We start from the raw sequence: 16,103 nt of genomic DNA, 5'->3' as shown, positions 1-16,103 counted from the left end.
AGACTGATTTGCATATGGCCATGTCTGAACTGGGGCGGCGTGGTGAGCAAAATAACGATGGATTAAACCCAGATCTGTGACTGGGGGTGAATGTTTTGCCATTGTGCAACATTCTGTCCATCATCTTGTGTGTTTTGCTGTTCACCCTATGTGGGAAGGGTATGCCCAGATGTGGGCCCCGTGCTCACTACGCCATTGGAGACAAGCTATCCTGGCTGATGACGGCTGATAGCCAGAAACCGGTCCTAGGATGCTTGATTCCGGTCCAGGGAAGACATGGCTTGGCAGTTCGGGCTGGACTGTTCCCATGAGGCACAGGGTCAAGACTGATTTGCCTTATGGCCATGTCTGAACTGGGGCGGCGTGGTGAGCAAAATAACGATGGATTAAACCCAGATCTGTGACTGGGGGTGAATGTTTTGCCATTGTGCAACATTCCGTCCATCATCTTGTGTGTTTTGCTGTTCACCCTAAGTGGAAAGGGTATGCCCAGACGTGGGTCCCGTGCTCACTACGACATTGGAGTCAAGCTATCCTGGCTGATGACGGCTGATAGCCAGAAACCGGTCCTAGGATGCTTGATTCCGGTCCAGGGAAGACATGGCTTGGCAGTTCGGGCTGGACTGTTCCCATGAGGCACAGGGTCAAGACTGATTTGCATATGGCCATGTCTGAACTGGTGCGGCGTGGTGAGCAAAATAACGATGGATTAAACCCAGATCTGTGACTGGGGGTGAATGTTTTGCCATTGTGCAACATTCCGTCCATCATCTTGTGTGTTTTGCTGTTCACCCTATGTGGGAAGGGTATGCCCAGACGTGGGTCCCGTGCTCACTACGCCATTGGAGTCAAGCTATCCTGGCTGATGACGGCTGATAGCCAGAAACCAGTCGTAGGATGCTTGATTCCGGTCCAGGGAAGACATGGCTTGGCAGTTCGGGCTGGACTGTTCCTATGAGGCACAGGGTCAAGACTGATTTGCATATGGCCATGTCTGAACTGGGGCGGCGTGGTGAGCAAAATAACGATGGATTAAACCCAGATCTGTGACTGGGGGTGAATGTTTTGCCATTGTGCAACATTCCGTCCATCATCTTGTGTGTTTTGCTGTTCACCCTATGTGGGAAGGGTATGCCCAGACGTGGGTCCCGTGCTCACTACGCCATTGGAGTCAAGCTATCCTGGCTGATGACGGCTGATAGCCAGAAACCGGTCCTAGGATGCTTGATTCCGGTCCAGGGAAGACATGGCTTGGCAGTTCGGGCTGGACTGTTCCCATGAGGCACAGGGTCAAGACTGATTTGCATATGGCCATGTCTGAACTGGGGCGGCGTCGTGAGCAAAATAACGATACATTAAACCCAGATCTGTGACTGGGGGTGAATGTTTTGCCATTGTGCAACATTCCGTCCATCATCTTGTGTGTTTTACTGGTAGAGACAGCATTTAAATTATACAACTGGTTCTGAGGATGGTGCTGGCCAGCAGGGGGAGCCAATGGAATTCCATCAGGATGAGTGTGGTGTCGTACTTTAATATTCGGGACCGCGTAGGGGACAGGGCCCTACCCCTGTCTATCCTGGTATTAGCGAACCGCAAATGGTTAATGCGGTATGCACGAGTGCTTTATATAACGTTCTAGCTATGAATACACTGCGTACAAGTTATTCTGCACCACTACGCGGGTTCCATTTTGGAAGCAGTGGCCATCTTGTGATTGCCCTCACATAGGCTATAATGAAGCAACTACGGGCCTTGCAATGTATGTGCCTTTCCTTGACTCTTCTGTGACCTGGGCAGCTGGCTCTGCTGCCCCAGGTCAAACTGGTCTTACGAGCTCCCCTTCCTCCGGCCACCTGTGATTAGTATCAGGGCTCAACGCACCATAAAGTCCTTTCATCACACACGAGCCTCCGGCTAATCACTTTCGCACCTGCTTGTTCCTGCTTTATGGCCTGTTTCCAAAAACAGGAGATGCTCATGTTTATTGGGGCCTATCGATATCTGATGTGGGATCTGAGCTTTGCTGTGTAAATCATTGTGGGCTGGCTTGATTGGAATGTGGGATGGTCATCATGACTCTGCTCTTTCGTTTGAAATGTACACTTGTATATTGCCGTATCATAAACCTAGGAATGTATGCTTGAGGCAGGAAAAACTGTATTTAAGATGAAGCTCGTTTCTGTGTTTTTTTCAGCAGTCTCCTGAGAACATACACGCGGTTGTACTTCTAGGATACCTGTAATTGGTCTGCAGCCAATAAACGAATCTTTGACTTCACCCAGAAGACTCTGTGTTTCTGTAGGTCTGAAACTGAGAGTAACCCAGAAGTCATAGGGTGTGTTCCCCTGCACCGCTGGGCTTAAAATACCCAGTACTTCAGTTTGGCACCCAACTCGGGACGATTTCAGCGGTACCAGTCCAAGCCAGAGGTTCGTGAGGAGCTTCGTGTGGAAATTCTGGAGGAAGGCCGCCACTTCATCGACCCCTGCATGTCGACGTGGTCCGAAAGTCTTTTCTGCGAGGTTCTCCGCGTCCCGACGGCTACGAAGGACTGCTGCCCTGATTAACCGACCTGTTTTGGACCCTTGACGAGTTTGAGAGAGCGAAACAATCGAGAGAGTCTTCTGGTGACGCCATCGATCATCAATATTCAGTTAAGTATAAGTGGAGCGTCTCCCATTTGTTTGGTATCCCTCGGTTTCGTTTTGATTTGGAAATTTGGAGTTTGCAAACGCCAAAGCCAGAGGACTCGTGTATTCACGAGACTATCGTAATCGATAATCCTTTGACGTGTGGATCTAGACTAGTGAGCGAAGATGCCTGGTTCTAGGATATTTGGTAGATTGTTTTGTTTGGGTTGTGGAAGAGATTTCCAGCTGGAGGAATCATGTCCGGTTCCTCCGGTTGGAACTCCAACTTATGAGCTCTATGTAAAACATGGCGTAGGCCCCATTGCATATAACGAAGTATGGATCCACTACACCAGAAAAGACGGTGTTTTAAAATGGCCCCAAAATGGTAGTTTCGATACCGATATTTTAGATAATTTGGAAATTAAATTGTTTAAGAAGAAAGCCCGGCCGGCGATGTTTGATTCTTTCCGCTTATGGCGAAAGGAAGCCAAACAGAAGGAAATTAAGCTAGCGAAAAAGAATAAGAGAGAGAAAGGTATGACGGTAATGCAAGCAGCTGTACGATTCAAGGATAATGAGGAGGAACAGATGAATGAGCAATTGCACAGGCAGCGTAAGCTAGGGATCGATAAATGTTACCCAGCTTTACCACACTCTAAACAGAATGAGTCCGAAGAAAAGGAGAAAGATCCCCTGATGTCGCATTTGTTGAGTTCGCCACCCCCGTATGCTCAAAATGCCACGGCGCCTCCTCAGCTTGTGAATATGCCACCTCCAGTTAATATACTGCAAGCCTTGCCGCTACCGCCAGCTGCTCCGCAGCCGGCTCCTATCTCTATAGCGCAGCCCTCTCAAGGGCCGCCATTTGTGTTTCCAACTGCCCCCGCGCTTCCTGCGACTTTGTCTAATTCAGCAGCTGCCTCCCCTGGCACTCTTCCTTGCACCACTCCAGTACCTGTTTCTGCATCCTCTTTTCTCCCCTCTGTTTATCCCCCTGTTTTCGCCTCAACTTCTCCTTCAGCGCGACAGCGTTTAGCGAATGTGGTTACTACGTTAATGTCGCCTCTCTTTGAGTCATCCGGAGCGACTCCTGGCTTACAGCGTAAGCAATTGCGCAGCCAATTGCCTAACCCCGATGAGAAAAAGATAATAGATCGCATGGCGCGTAGATGGGTTGTTTTCCCTTCACTATATGATGTGGAATCAGTTGTCAATGTTTTTCATCAATGGGATGCCCCGAAACAGAGGTATGTTTTTGAGAAAATGTGCGAAATTTTCTGTGAGGAATTGGAGGATAATGGTAAAAATCCAAGCCCGCAGGAGTTGTGTTGAGTGAGATTTGATTTTGGAACTGGCACCATTGTGGATCGCGATGTAGATAAAGCAGTTGCGGTTGTGTTATCCTTCAGAAATGATGATTGTCAACAGTCATTGTTTGAACCTGATGTCCCTGTGGGAAAAAGGGTAAAAGCACGCCAATATCCGATGCGTGAGGTTCCCCCAGTTGGGAGACCTGCTGATGCAAATGCTAATCCACCTGTCGTAGCACATTTTCAGCGTATTTGGGTACATGTTCCATGGAAAAGATCTGAGGTGTTAGCACTTAAGCAGACATTGCCTGATCCCCGTAAAAACCCTACCGGTTATTATAAAGAGTTGTCACAAACTGCAGAATCCTGTGTAATGAATCTGGCTGACATAGATATGCTGTTTGGGAATGTGGTTCCACAGCCTTTGTGGGGATCCATTCGTAATACGGATCATGCTGCGGAACTAGGGGACACATGGGCTAACATCATCGCTGCTGACGCTAGACAGATGGGTGGCGGGAAACCAGAGCCTTTAATAGCAGAACTTCCTGGTAGACTCATCACGTATATGAAGACAATAATGCCCGCGATGCGCGTAAATTGGGATAAGCTATCTGCATGCAAGCAGAAGAAAGATGAGACAGTGTCAGACTTCTTTACCAGGTTTGAAGAAACGTTTATTGACCACAGTGGGCAAGATATGAGTACTGAGTAGGGGTGGGCGGAATTTGCGGAATTAACCTTCGCAAATTATCGCGAGAATGTTTAAAATTATCGCAAACAAGCAGAAATATCGCGAAGATGCGGAAGTTTTTTTCCGGCATGTTCGTGAGATTTTCTGCATGGTTGCGGGTCGCCAACTTACCCATGTGGTTGCTTGCGGGCGCGGCCATCTTGTTTTGAGTTGTTCTCGCGGTGCATGATCGCGAGAAGAAAGACGTGATCGCGCGACGCATGACGTCACTGCGGGCGCGAACTGTCGCAAGACAGCGCAAATGGCTAAAAACAATACAACATCTCATGGAGAACGCGACCGGATCAAGAAAACTTGTCGGCGAACGCAGGGATTCAGGTAAGGCGATCGCGCGCGCGCGAGAATGTATTATTTTACAGCGCGAGCAAGAAACAAATTATCGCCAAGCTGCGGAAACCGGAATTTTTGACATTTTCGCGCTCTCCGCGGAACGCAAAAATGTCAAATTATCGCAATTTCCGCGAACGGAACAAAATTTTTGCCCAGGCCTAGTACTGAGGGTGGCCAACGGTTATTTGTGGATAAATTTGTGCAGAATTTACTTCCTGACCTGTGTAAAAAGTTAAAAGATTCAGAAAGTTCTTGGGCTGTTTCCTCTTCAGCGCAAATACTGGCTACAGCACAGTATTATGAAAACAGAGATAAAGACGAGAAAGATAGAACAGAAAAGAAAACGAAAGAGCTAAAAACGAAGGTCCTTTTACAACAGGCTTACCCACCACATAGAGGTCAGAATAATTATAGGCAACCCCAAGGTGTCTATCACCAACCCCAACAATTTCAGAACAATCAGCAAATGAATGGGTATTATCAACCACGTGTCCCTGTAGGTCCCAACCAATGTTCATACTGCAAAGAGGAAGGTCATTTCAAATATAGTTGCCCTAAATTGATGCAGCGTAATGGCAATATGTATGCCGCAAGAGGTAGAGGTGGTCAGCAAGCTCCTAGAGGCAGAGGGCGTGGAAATGTTCCCCAGAACGCGCGTCCTCTTCTGCCTCAAAATACCATCAATAGCTTTAATCAGCAAGCCAACGCAACTAGCAATACAGCTCAGTACTACAATAATGATTATTATGCAGAGGACGGCGATGCAGAAAATATTGATTACTAGGACAGCCGTAGACAGAGAGAGGGAGTTGTTTCAGTGCCAGTGGATCAGAGCGGACCGTATGTTGAGGTGACTACAGCAAATGTAACGGAGCCCTTTCTGCTAGACACTGGTGCTGCAAAGAGTTCAATCATGCATTCAAAACTCCCTGGCGCACCTTTGTCTGGCGATATAAATGTTTCAGTAGGTTTTTCTGGCGCCCCGGTTAGAAACCCGATTTCCAGTCCCATGTCACTTTCTATTGGGCCTTGCGAGCTGAAAGCACCCCTGATCCTAACCACAGGTTGTGGTGAGAATTTGCTAGGTTTAGATTTGTTAAAAAGATTACATGCTACATTGTATTGTTCACCTTCAGGAGTACAACTTACATTAGGCAAGAAAGTGATTTCCCCGATGTACTTGTCTAAAAATACAATGCCGCCTGAATTGTCATCCCTTCCGGATGGCCTTTGGGCTACTGGTCCCAATGATGTGGGCCTCTTGGAAATACCGCCATACGTGGTCACTTTAAAAGCCAATGTCAGACTGCCACGTATTCCCCAGTACAAAATCTCTAATGAAGGCCAGAAAGCATTGTTAGAAATTGTAAGCGATTTGATTAATAAGGGTGTAATTGAAGAGACAAGAGGCAACGTTTGCAACAGTCCGATTTTACCTGTCTTAAAACGAACGGACCCTTCACAGCCACCTGTTTACAGATTTGTGATTGATCTTAGAGAGGTCAATAAGATTGTTGTGCCACAGTTTCCAGTTGTCCCTGATATAACTGCCTTGTTAACGATGATTCCAGCCTCTGCTGCATGGTTTTCAGTGGTCGATTTAAAGAATGCTTTCTTTAGCATCCCAATTGCAGAGGAGAGCAGAGACATTTTTGGCTTTAGTCTGGGAGGCCGAAGCTTCCGCTTCAAACGCGCTCCCCAGGGCTACTGTGAAAGTCCATCAATATACAGCCAAGCTTTGAAAGCTCAGCTTGATGCACTTGTTTTACCGAGTGGCGCTATCCTGATTCAGTACGTTGACGATTTACTGATCGCCGCGGATACTGAGAAGATCTGCAAAGAAGCCACATTGTCATTATTGCGCCATTTATCTGCTTTCCATCACAAAGTGTCTCTCTCGAAGCTGCAATATTGTCGACAAGAAGTGACCTACTTAGGTCATCTCTTATCGAAGGAGGGAAGGAAACTGACCCCAGAAAGAATTCAAGCCATTGCACAGTTGAGTGTGCCAAGAACACAGAGAGAAGTGCGTGCTTTCTTGGGCATTACTTCATACTGTAGGCACTGGATCCCCAATTTTTCCCTGTTGGCAAAACCTTTGTTAGCATTAACATGCAAAGACACACCGAATCCTATCCCATGGTCTGAAGAGTGCCAGAAAAGTTTTGTGGAATTACGCAATGCATTATGTTCAGCTCCTGTGTTGGGTACCCCTGACTACAGCAAGCCTTTTACATTGTATGTTCACGAGAAAGATGGTTGTGCGTTATCAGTGTTAACACAGCCTTTTGGGGACAGACCGCGCCCATGCGCATATTTTTCATCTACCTTGGACACTGTAGCGAGGGCATTGCCAAGCTGTCTGAGAGCGACAGCTGCTGCAGCTATGTCTATCCGACAATCTGCTGGTCTAGTAATGGACAACACATTGATCGTTATGGTTCCACATGCTGTAGACACATTATTAAACAGAACCAAGACACAACACTTAACTAGTGCGCGATTATCAGGCTATGAGCTCACACTGTTAGCAAATCACATACACATAAAGAGATGCAATACGCTGAATCCAGCTACATTACTGCCTAATCCAGCAGACCTAGATGAGAATAAGCAACATGACTGTCTGTTTAGAACGGAAGAAGAGACGAAAGGGAGAGTAGATCTAAAAGATACTCCCCTGGCTGAGTGTAATGGTACTTTATGGGTGGATGGTTCGTGTTTCAAGCTCCCTAATGGTGACACGACTGCTGCATATGCTATCACGACTTTACACACAGTAGTGGAAACTGCACGAGTGCCACATAATTCGGCCCAAGCAGCAGAATTAATCGCCCTCACAAGAGCATGCGTGTTGTCTGAAGGAATGAGAGTGAATATCTACACAGATAGCCAGTACGCCTTTGGCGTGGCTCACAGTTTTGGGCGACTGTGGAAAGAACGTGGGTTCCTGACTTCGCATGGAGCTAAAATTCAGAATGGCAAGTTGGTGAATGATCTCCTTGAGTCGCTGACCCTACCGTTGCAAGTTGCGATCATGAAATGCAGTGCGCACAGGAAAATCACAGATGATGTTGGACGTGGGAATGCGTTTGCTGATGAGATCGCGAAAGAAACAGCACAGGATGTGAAGACTAGAATGTATGTTGCAGGCCCCGCAAGATGGGTTGATGATGTTGGTATGTGTGAAAACACAATAGAGAGTGTGAAGTCGCTTCAAGCTGAAGCCACGGAGAAAGAATTAAGCAAGTGGATTGAAAGTATGGGTAAGTTGGATGAGAATGGTTGTTGGATTGATCTGACAGAACATAGGCGATGGTTGTTGCCTGATGCATATGTGCTTCCAGTAGTTACGATGGCACATGGAATGGCACACATCAGTACGAAAGGTATTTGTAAGTTGTTGGCTCCAGTATGGCAGAATGCTGGGATTCCCAAGTGCGCAGAGAATGTGGTCAAGAATTGCATGGTATGCTTGAAATACAACCCTGGTAGGGGAACCCCAACTCCAGCTGGTCATTTTGCACCCCCATCATATCCATTTGAAGTTTTGCAGCTGGACTTTATCCACATGGAAAGGTGCAACAACCTGAAATATGTATTGGTGGTTGTTTGCGCTTTTTCGAAATGGATAGAGGCCTATCCTCTAAAAGATAACACTGCCCTATCCACAGCCAAAGCCCTCGTGAAAGAGTTCTTTCCCAGGTTTGGAATGCCAAGAATGGTGTGGAGTGATAATGGAAGCGAGTTTGTGGGTAAAGTGATGAAGAATGTATGTGAGGGGCTAGGTATAAAGCAGAAGTTCCACGCTGCAAATCACCCCCAATCAGCTGGATTAGTAGAACGCTACAATGGAGCTCTAAAGCTCAAACTGGCCAAAATTCAGGCGAGCACCGGTCTTAAATGGCCTGACGCTCTGCCTTTAGCACTCCTGTCCACCAGAATGACCGTGCACTCATGAGTGGGACTTAGTCCTTATGAGGTCGTTTTTGGCCGCCCGGCTAATGTATGGGGCGTGCCAAGACCGGCGAAATTTAGTGAGATCGAGCATTCAGTACTACTCGATTACTTGTATGATTTGACTGTTAAACTACGTGTTTTGCACCAACAGGTACATGATACTCTCCCCCCGGCTTCTGAAGCTCCTGGACACCCTATCGAACCAGGCGATGGGTGTTGGTGAAAAATTTTCAGAGGAAAACCAATGACGAGCCTCGCTGGATCGCCCCCCACCTTGTGCTTCTGTCGACAAGATCAGCGGTTCGAGTGAAAGGCAAAAAGAACTGGATCCACGCCACCCATGTGAAAAGGATCTCTTTGCCTCTGCCATATGACCAGTGGGTCCAGGAGGGTATCGCCGACTCTGAGACAGACACTGTACCTCGTTTTGTACCATTCAGTGATGCACGCCTAAAAGGCACAGTTTCAGACCAAGAGAGTGACGATATTTTACAAGAAGCTGTGCCACCATCAAGTCGATCGGACACCACAGAGCCTGAACTCTTGTTTCAAGATCAAACAGCACCTGGTCGTCTCCGCTATAATTTGAGACCAAGGCCTATGGACAAATAAAGATTTTCTTACTATTTTTCCTTTTTGACATTATAAGCTCTCCCATCTGAAGGACTTTTCTTGATTTTTGTTTTCCGAACCACCATCCGGGTTCCGCCGCAGGGTCGCGGTGCCAAGACTTTGGGGTACAGGCCGAAGACGTTAGGTCAACGGTTCTGGTTGGTCTAGGGCGTTTCCCTGGACTAACAGGCGTACTCCTTAGCAGAAGAAACTCATCCGCCGCGAGCGGCCCGATTAGAGGATGGAGTTTTTTAAGATGGAGAGACCCGTTGAGGAAATGAACTTTAAAGCAAAGATATGTGAAGTTATGAAAAGCAAATGTTTTGTACTTTTATGCCTGTTTATACTGTGTAGTATGACAATGTTTACTGTAGGATTTGTGTTTTTCTCCTCTCAAGAGCCCATTGCACCCACTGTACAGCCTATACCTCTTTCTACTGCCTCCTCACACTCTTTTCACCCTCTGCCTGAACACGAACAAACCAGACGATCAGAGTTTGTAAACAACTCGTTTATTCAGCTCTTGCACCAGCACCAACTAGTAATGAATACAACCAATTGTTGGGTGTGTGGGTTAATGCCACATACCATTAATAAGGGTATTCCCTATCTGGTACTGCCATTTAGTTACAATGGATCGTCATGGGCATTCCAAACCATGTTTCTCTATGCTCTAGATACTTACTCCCCTCGACAACCGCGTTCCATCAGACCTATCACCAATAATAGGGCCTTGATGAGAGGAGTTGCCGATATGAGCAGAGATATCGATGCATACTCGTCCATACCCAAGGAAGAATTGAGACCTTATGTAGGATGGAACGCAACGGGGTATAGTATTAGTCTGGGTGAAAGACAGCGAAAAATCTCATCCCCAATCTGGGTCGTACCCCACATAGGTCGATTCTGCTTACAAGGTAATGGTCAGAATCCTAGAGCTCAACTGGGGAGAAGTGACTGTACTGAAACGTACACTTTCCCGTCACAGTTTTCCCCTGCGTTTTTGGCTGCCAAGGGTACATATTTCATTTGCAATGACCGAGCATATACATGGTTGCCCCCTGATTTCTCGGGCACATGTTACATTGCGAACTTGCTACCGCCAACCTTTACTGCCTCTGACTATCACAAGACTAGAGTTGTGAGGGGCGTAATTAGTAAGGAGGATACTGCCGGTCAGGAAGCGGGAGACTTCTTCTTGGGTTTCCTGCCGTTTTGGGGACCTATGGTAAATAGTAGGAACCTGAGACAACTGACTCGTGTGGTTGAATCCACTGTCAATGTAACGGCTGGTGCCCTTGGTAATTTGACCGCTGAGCTCCAAGCGGATCGCCTTATGACTTTGCAGAACCGCATGGTTCTAGACGTTATTCTTGCAGACCGCGGTGGGGTATGTAAGGTTATCCAATCCAGTTGTTGCATTTTCATACCAGATAACGCTCCAACAGTCTATCAAGCCATCTCCAAACTGCACAAAATATCTGAGTCCATACACGTGGATAAAGGAGATTGGTCACTGGTGGGGTGGTTCTGGGAAATGGTATCTGCCTGGGGTTGGAAAGTCCTGATGGTCATTGGAATGATCTTAGCCATTCTTTTCCTGTTCTGTCTGTGCATAAATGTAAATGTAAATGTTGTAGACTTGTAAAGCGCACAGCTGCCCCAGCAACGGGGCGTCTGGTGCTACAGTGTGCTCCTGCGATATGTGGCCTCTGTGCTACATTATGTGTAAGGAAACCTGTATCAAGGGACGAGCTAAGTAATAGGATGATGCTACAGCAACATCTCCATGACTTCGTGAATATTGACCTAGATTCGTATTGAGATGAGTATAGTAATTGCCTATGTAAGGGCAAAAGGAGGGTCTGTCGTACTTTAATATTCGGGACCGCGTAGGGGACAGGGCCCTACCCCTGTCTATCCTGGTATTAGCGAACCGCAAATGGTTAATGCGGTATGCACGAGTGCTTTATATAACGTTCTAGCTATGAATACACTGCGTACACGTTATTCTGCACCACTACGCGGGTTCCATTTTGGAAGCAGTGGCCATCTTGTGATTGCCCTCACATAGGCTATAATGAAGCAACTACGGGCCTTGCAATGTATGTGCCTTTCCTTGACTCTTCTGTGACCTGGGCAGCTGGCTCTGCTGCCCCAGGTCAAACTGGTCTTACGAGCTCCCCTTCCTCCGGCCACCTGTGATTAGTATCAGGGCTCAACGCACCATAAAGTCCTTTCATCACACACGAGCCTCCGGCTAATCACTTTCGCACCTGCTTGTTCCTGCTTTATGGCCTGTTTCCCAAAACAGGAGATGCTCATGTTTATTGGGGCCTATCGATATCTGATGTGGGATCTGAGCTTTGCTGTGTAAATCATTGTGGGCTGGCTTGATTGGAATGTGGGATGGTCATCATGACTCTGCTCTTTCGTTTGAAATGTACACTTGTATATTGCCGTATCATAAACCTAGGAATGTATGCTTGAGGCAGGAAAAACTGTATTTTAGATGAAGCTCGTTTCTGTGTTTTTTTCAGCAGTCTCCTGAGAACATACACGCGGTTGTACTTCTAGGATACCTGTAATTGGTCTGCAGCCAATAAACGAATCTTTGACTTCACCCAGAAGACTCTGTGTTTCTGTAGGTCTGAAACAGGGAGTAACCCAGAAGTCATAGGGTGTGTTCCTCTGCACCGCTGGGCTTAAAATACCCAGTACTTCAGTGGTGTGATCATATTTCTGCACGCCCTGAATGAGATGTACTGCAGCTTGTAGTATGGCCCTGTGGGGTGCCAGCGTTGGTCTGTAAGGGCATGGCATTACCACAATGCAGATGTGAAAATATGAGGCTTTACCTACAGTTATGAAGTCACTTTCCAGAGGAATCTGTTTGATTCTGTTTAGAGGCAGGAGCTGCTACCATGCCGTGGGTGTGGTTGGTGTCCAGGGTGAATCCAAGTGAGTTGGTATTCAATGAAAGTTGGGGTTCGAAGCTGTTAAGGTTCATTTAATTGAGCCAGGTTTGTACTGTATCTTGTTTGTTGTAATCTTGTTGTGTTGCTTATGAAATTTGACATTCTGAGATTTACTTCTCTTTCTGCAATGGAACAAAAAGTGGCTTCTGTCTGCCACTGGTTGAAATGTTGCCAGTACTGAAGCTTTGTAGCATCGTTTCTCTATGAACTGCTGAATAGTACCACAGCAGAACCTTCGTCAAAAGTGTGGAAATCCTGAATAGGGGACTAGATGTCCACTTAGCATGAGTTTCAGAGTGTAATATGGATGTGACAACTGATTGGAGTCCGTTCATGACAAGGTCAGAAAAGATACGTCTTCTAGGACTGCCCTGTTAGGCCTGTGAATTCATGCACTATGTCCTAGGAAAATAATGTTCAAATATCTCTTTTCTATATAATTTGAGCAAGTGTTTGGCCCTAGTACGTTTTCTGGTTCTGCTCAGTATAGGAAAATCAACTTGCATATATGCAAAATGAGATGAACACGAGGGAAGCTGGAAACCTGGCAAAGACTGGACACGGCCTCAAAATTCTCATAGCCCTTTCTGCAATGAACGGTGCAGCAGCAGATCCTGAAGCTACAGCATGTTACATAAATGCTCAAACCACTTTCTTTATCATCTACAAGAAGATATGTTCTCGAGAACGTTCTGGCTCCAAATAGTATTCATTGACGATTCTATTAGTGCCTCATTTTGTTTTCTACAATGCTGAGAAGCATTGAGCTGCTCTGAACTAAACTCGTACAGAATACGCAGATAAGTGTGGAGAATGAAAAAACAAAGGGGCAGATTTAAAAGCCCCATGCGCCGCCGGTGGGTCACCTTGCGTGACGCACCGGCAGCGCAACCTGCTACGTGATATTTGCAAGCACACAGAAAGCCACCCTGCATGGCTTTACCTCTGCTTATAAATATCTTCCCTTTTCACTTAACACTTTGGGGCAGATTTATGTTTCCTGGCGCATCCCTGCAAATCAGCAAGGATGCGCCAGGAATGATGCGTCACGCAAGTTTACCCTTGCGCCACACATGATGCGACACATTTACAATGCGGCGCATCATGGCGCAGGAATAAACAGATGCGTGACGCATCCGATGGCGTAAGTTTGGCGCAGTGCTTCAGTTGCGTCGCAAGCGCGACGCAACTCCAGCACTGTTCCAACCTACCCTATCCCTAACATGGTGCGTCAAGCCTTACGAATGCTTCAAGCAGGCGCAGGGTTTTGGCGCATCAGCGTTGGGAAAGTGACTCAGTCAAATCTTATAGATTTGACGGAGTCACTTTTCAGGGACGTTCCTGCGACGGAACGCCCCCCCCTCTGTTGACACGCCCACGTGAAACCTGACGCAGGTTTTACGTGGCGCAGGGCTTTACATCGTGACGCATCTCCATAGATGCGTCACGATGTAAATATGGCGCAACGTGGCGCAGGGTTTACACCGCCGCTGCGTCACAAAAGTGATGCAACGGCGGCGTAAAAGTGGCGCATCTCCAATATAGATCTGCCCCTCTGTGTGTTAGGGGCGTGACATGGGTGTTGCTGTGGGTGTTCCCTCGCAATACCCATGTCCACTGATGCATTTCCAGATTTACGAGCAATCGTAAATCTGGAAATGTTCGAATGCTACTCAACCCTAGGGGTGGCGTAGCGAGGTGCAATAAGGAGAAATGTTTTAATTTCTCCCTGTTTTTTTCTCTTTCAATGTGTCTTGCATTCTATAGCATGCATTGGAAGAGGAAATCACCTCAATTGATTGTTTTTGTGCAGCAAGGTGCCCCTTACTGCACAAAAACAATCTCCCCACGACCATGGTGCAAGGGTCCCTGTACCGGCGCATGGCAGCACTGTGTGGCCAGTGCAATGGGAAGCAGAGAGGTGCAACATATTGTTGTAAATATGTTGCACCCCTGTGCTTCGAAACTAACACAGTGGGGGCAGCAAAATGACTTGCGGCACCGCGCTGCATTAGTTTCTTGTAAATATGCCCCTAAATCTCATGTGGCAATGCATTTTTTAAGTTTGTATAGGCATAGAAAGTCAATTGGCTTTAACTTTTCGGTTATATGGGATAAAGGAGTCCAAGTGATCACTCCTTTTGGCCAGTTATCAATTGGTTTCTGCTGCCTGCATCCATTTTCAGAAGATGTGTTTTTGGACACATTTGAGCAAAAGGCCAATTGTTGGAGATACCACTTGTTAACTAAAATAACACCAAATTAAAACAAAAGCAAGCAATGTTACTTAAAGCCAGTTGCAAAGGTGCAAATGCAACAAACTAGAAATTACTCCATGGACAAAGGACAGAGAGCACAGCATAAAGGACAATACGCTGGCGTCGTTCACATAAACTTAATAAAGTTAATTATGGGAAGTCATGACATTGAAAAAACACTTGCACAGCCTATTCATTGTTTTTCTAAATACTAAAACAGCAGAATTTTCCAATAAATCAACTACCTTTAAAGTATTGTACATCTGTCGTTAAGGCAGAAGACAGTTCATCTGGAGATACCTGCAGCATTCCAGCCACTAAAAACAAAGATAGAGAACAAAATAAGCACAAACTCAGTTTGGCATGGAGAGAGGAGGGGCAAGAGAAGGAGACCGTTAGATATATTTTGCAACATGTAAATTGTAATTGGTGTGCAAAGGATCAAAGCTATCGCCATAATAATATATTGTATTGTGACCAATAAGACACTAGCCCGCACACATTTACTCCCCGTGCCATTACCCCGCAGTTTTTACACAGCCAAATCTTTTACAATGGAGGGCTTTACAGCGCAATCCTTTGCAACGCATTCCCCATTACAACGCAATTTACTTTGGGAAATGCGTTGTAATAGTTTGCGGTGGAAAGCCCTGCATTGCAAAAGATTTTGCAGTGTCAAAAATGTGGGGTAATGGCATGGGGAGTAACGCATGCGGGGTAAAGAATGATTCCCATTGTAACCAGATGTACCTTGATCAGCTTGGCATTAAATGAGCACCTAAATCTACAAACAACACCATTTACTTATTCAACCACAAGGTATCCTTGTTTTGCAGGCTCTGACGCTGTAACAAGTGCGCATGGTGCGGTAGCATAACTCTCTGATTCTTCCCTCTGTATGTGAGGTAGCACTCCTTGAATCCTCATGACTTTCCTCTGATAACACATTGAGTTATTTGATGTTTGTTTGTAGGTTCGCCGTATGTAGTTTAAAGAGGTAAACAGTTAAATAAGAGCAACAAGGGGTATAGATAGATGTGCTAAGGAGAAGGTCACACATGTGACTCCTATTGCGTACTACATTTTACAATCTCAGTTCATAATGTGCTCAAATTCGAACACATACAAAGGTATGTTTTTTGTTGTTTATGTTTTTTTTTGTTGCTATTTCATATAGCGCGGACCGGACCTCAAGGCATCAGAGCGCTTTACAGAAACATGATACGAGGGTACAGCAAGTTACAGTTACATTAATTACATTCAGA

At 46.3% G+C, this 16,103-nt stretch overlaps 1 protein-coding gene across 2 annotated transcripts in view; it reads right to left on the bottom strand.

The window, feature by feature from the left end:
* MYO16 (myosin XVI) overlaps window positions 1-16,103 on the bottom strand; it is a 2,357,781-nt gene that overhangs the window by 1,177,060 nt on the left and 1,164,618 nt on the right. For both annotated transcript variants that reach the window (XM_085622905.1, XM_085622906.1), the window contains exon 19: window positions 15,084-15,155. In XM_085622905.1, coding sequence (XP_085479031.1) covers window positions 15,084-15,155 — 72 coding nt within the window. The remainder of the gene's footprint in view (window positions 1-15,083; window positions 15,156-16,103) is intronic.

The sequence above is a fragment of the Triturus cristatus genome, chromosome 8, assembly GCF_964204655.1.
Source record: "Triturus cristatus chromosome 8, aTriCri1.1, whole genome shotgun sequence".
In the NCBI taxonomy this organism is placed as follows: domain Eukaryota; kingdom Metazoa; phylum Chordata; class Amphibia; order Caudata; family Salamandridae; genus Triturus; species Triturus cristatus.
This window is presented reverse-complemented; position numbering and strand designations above follow the sequence as displayed.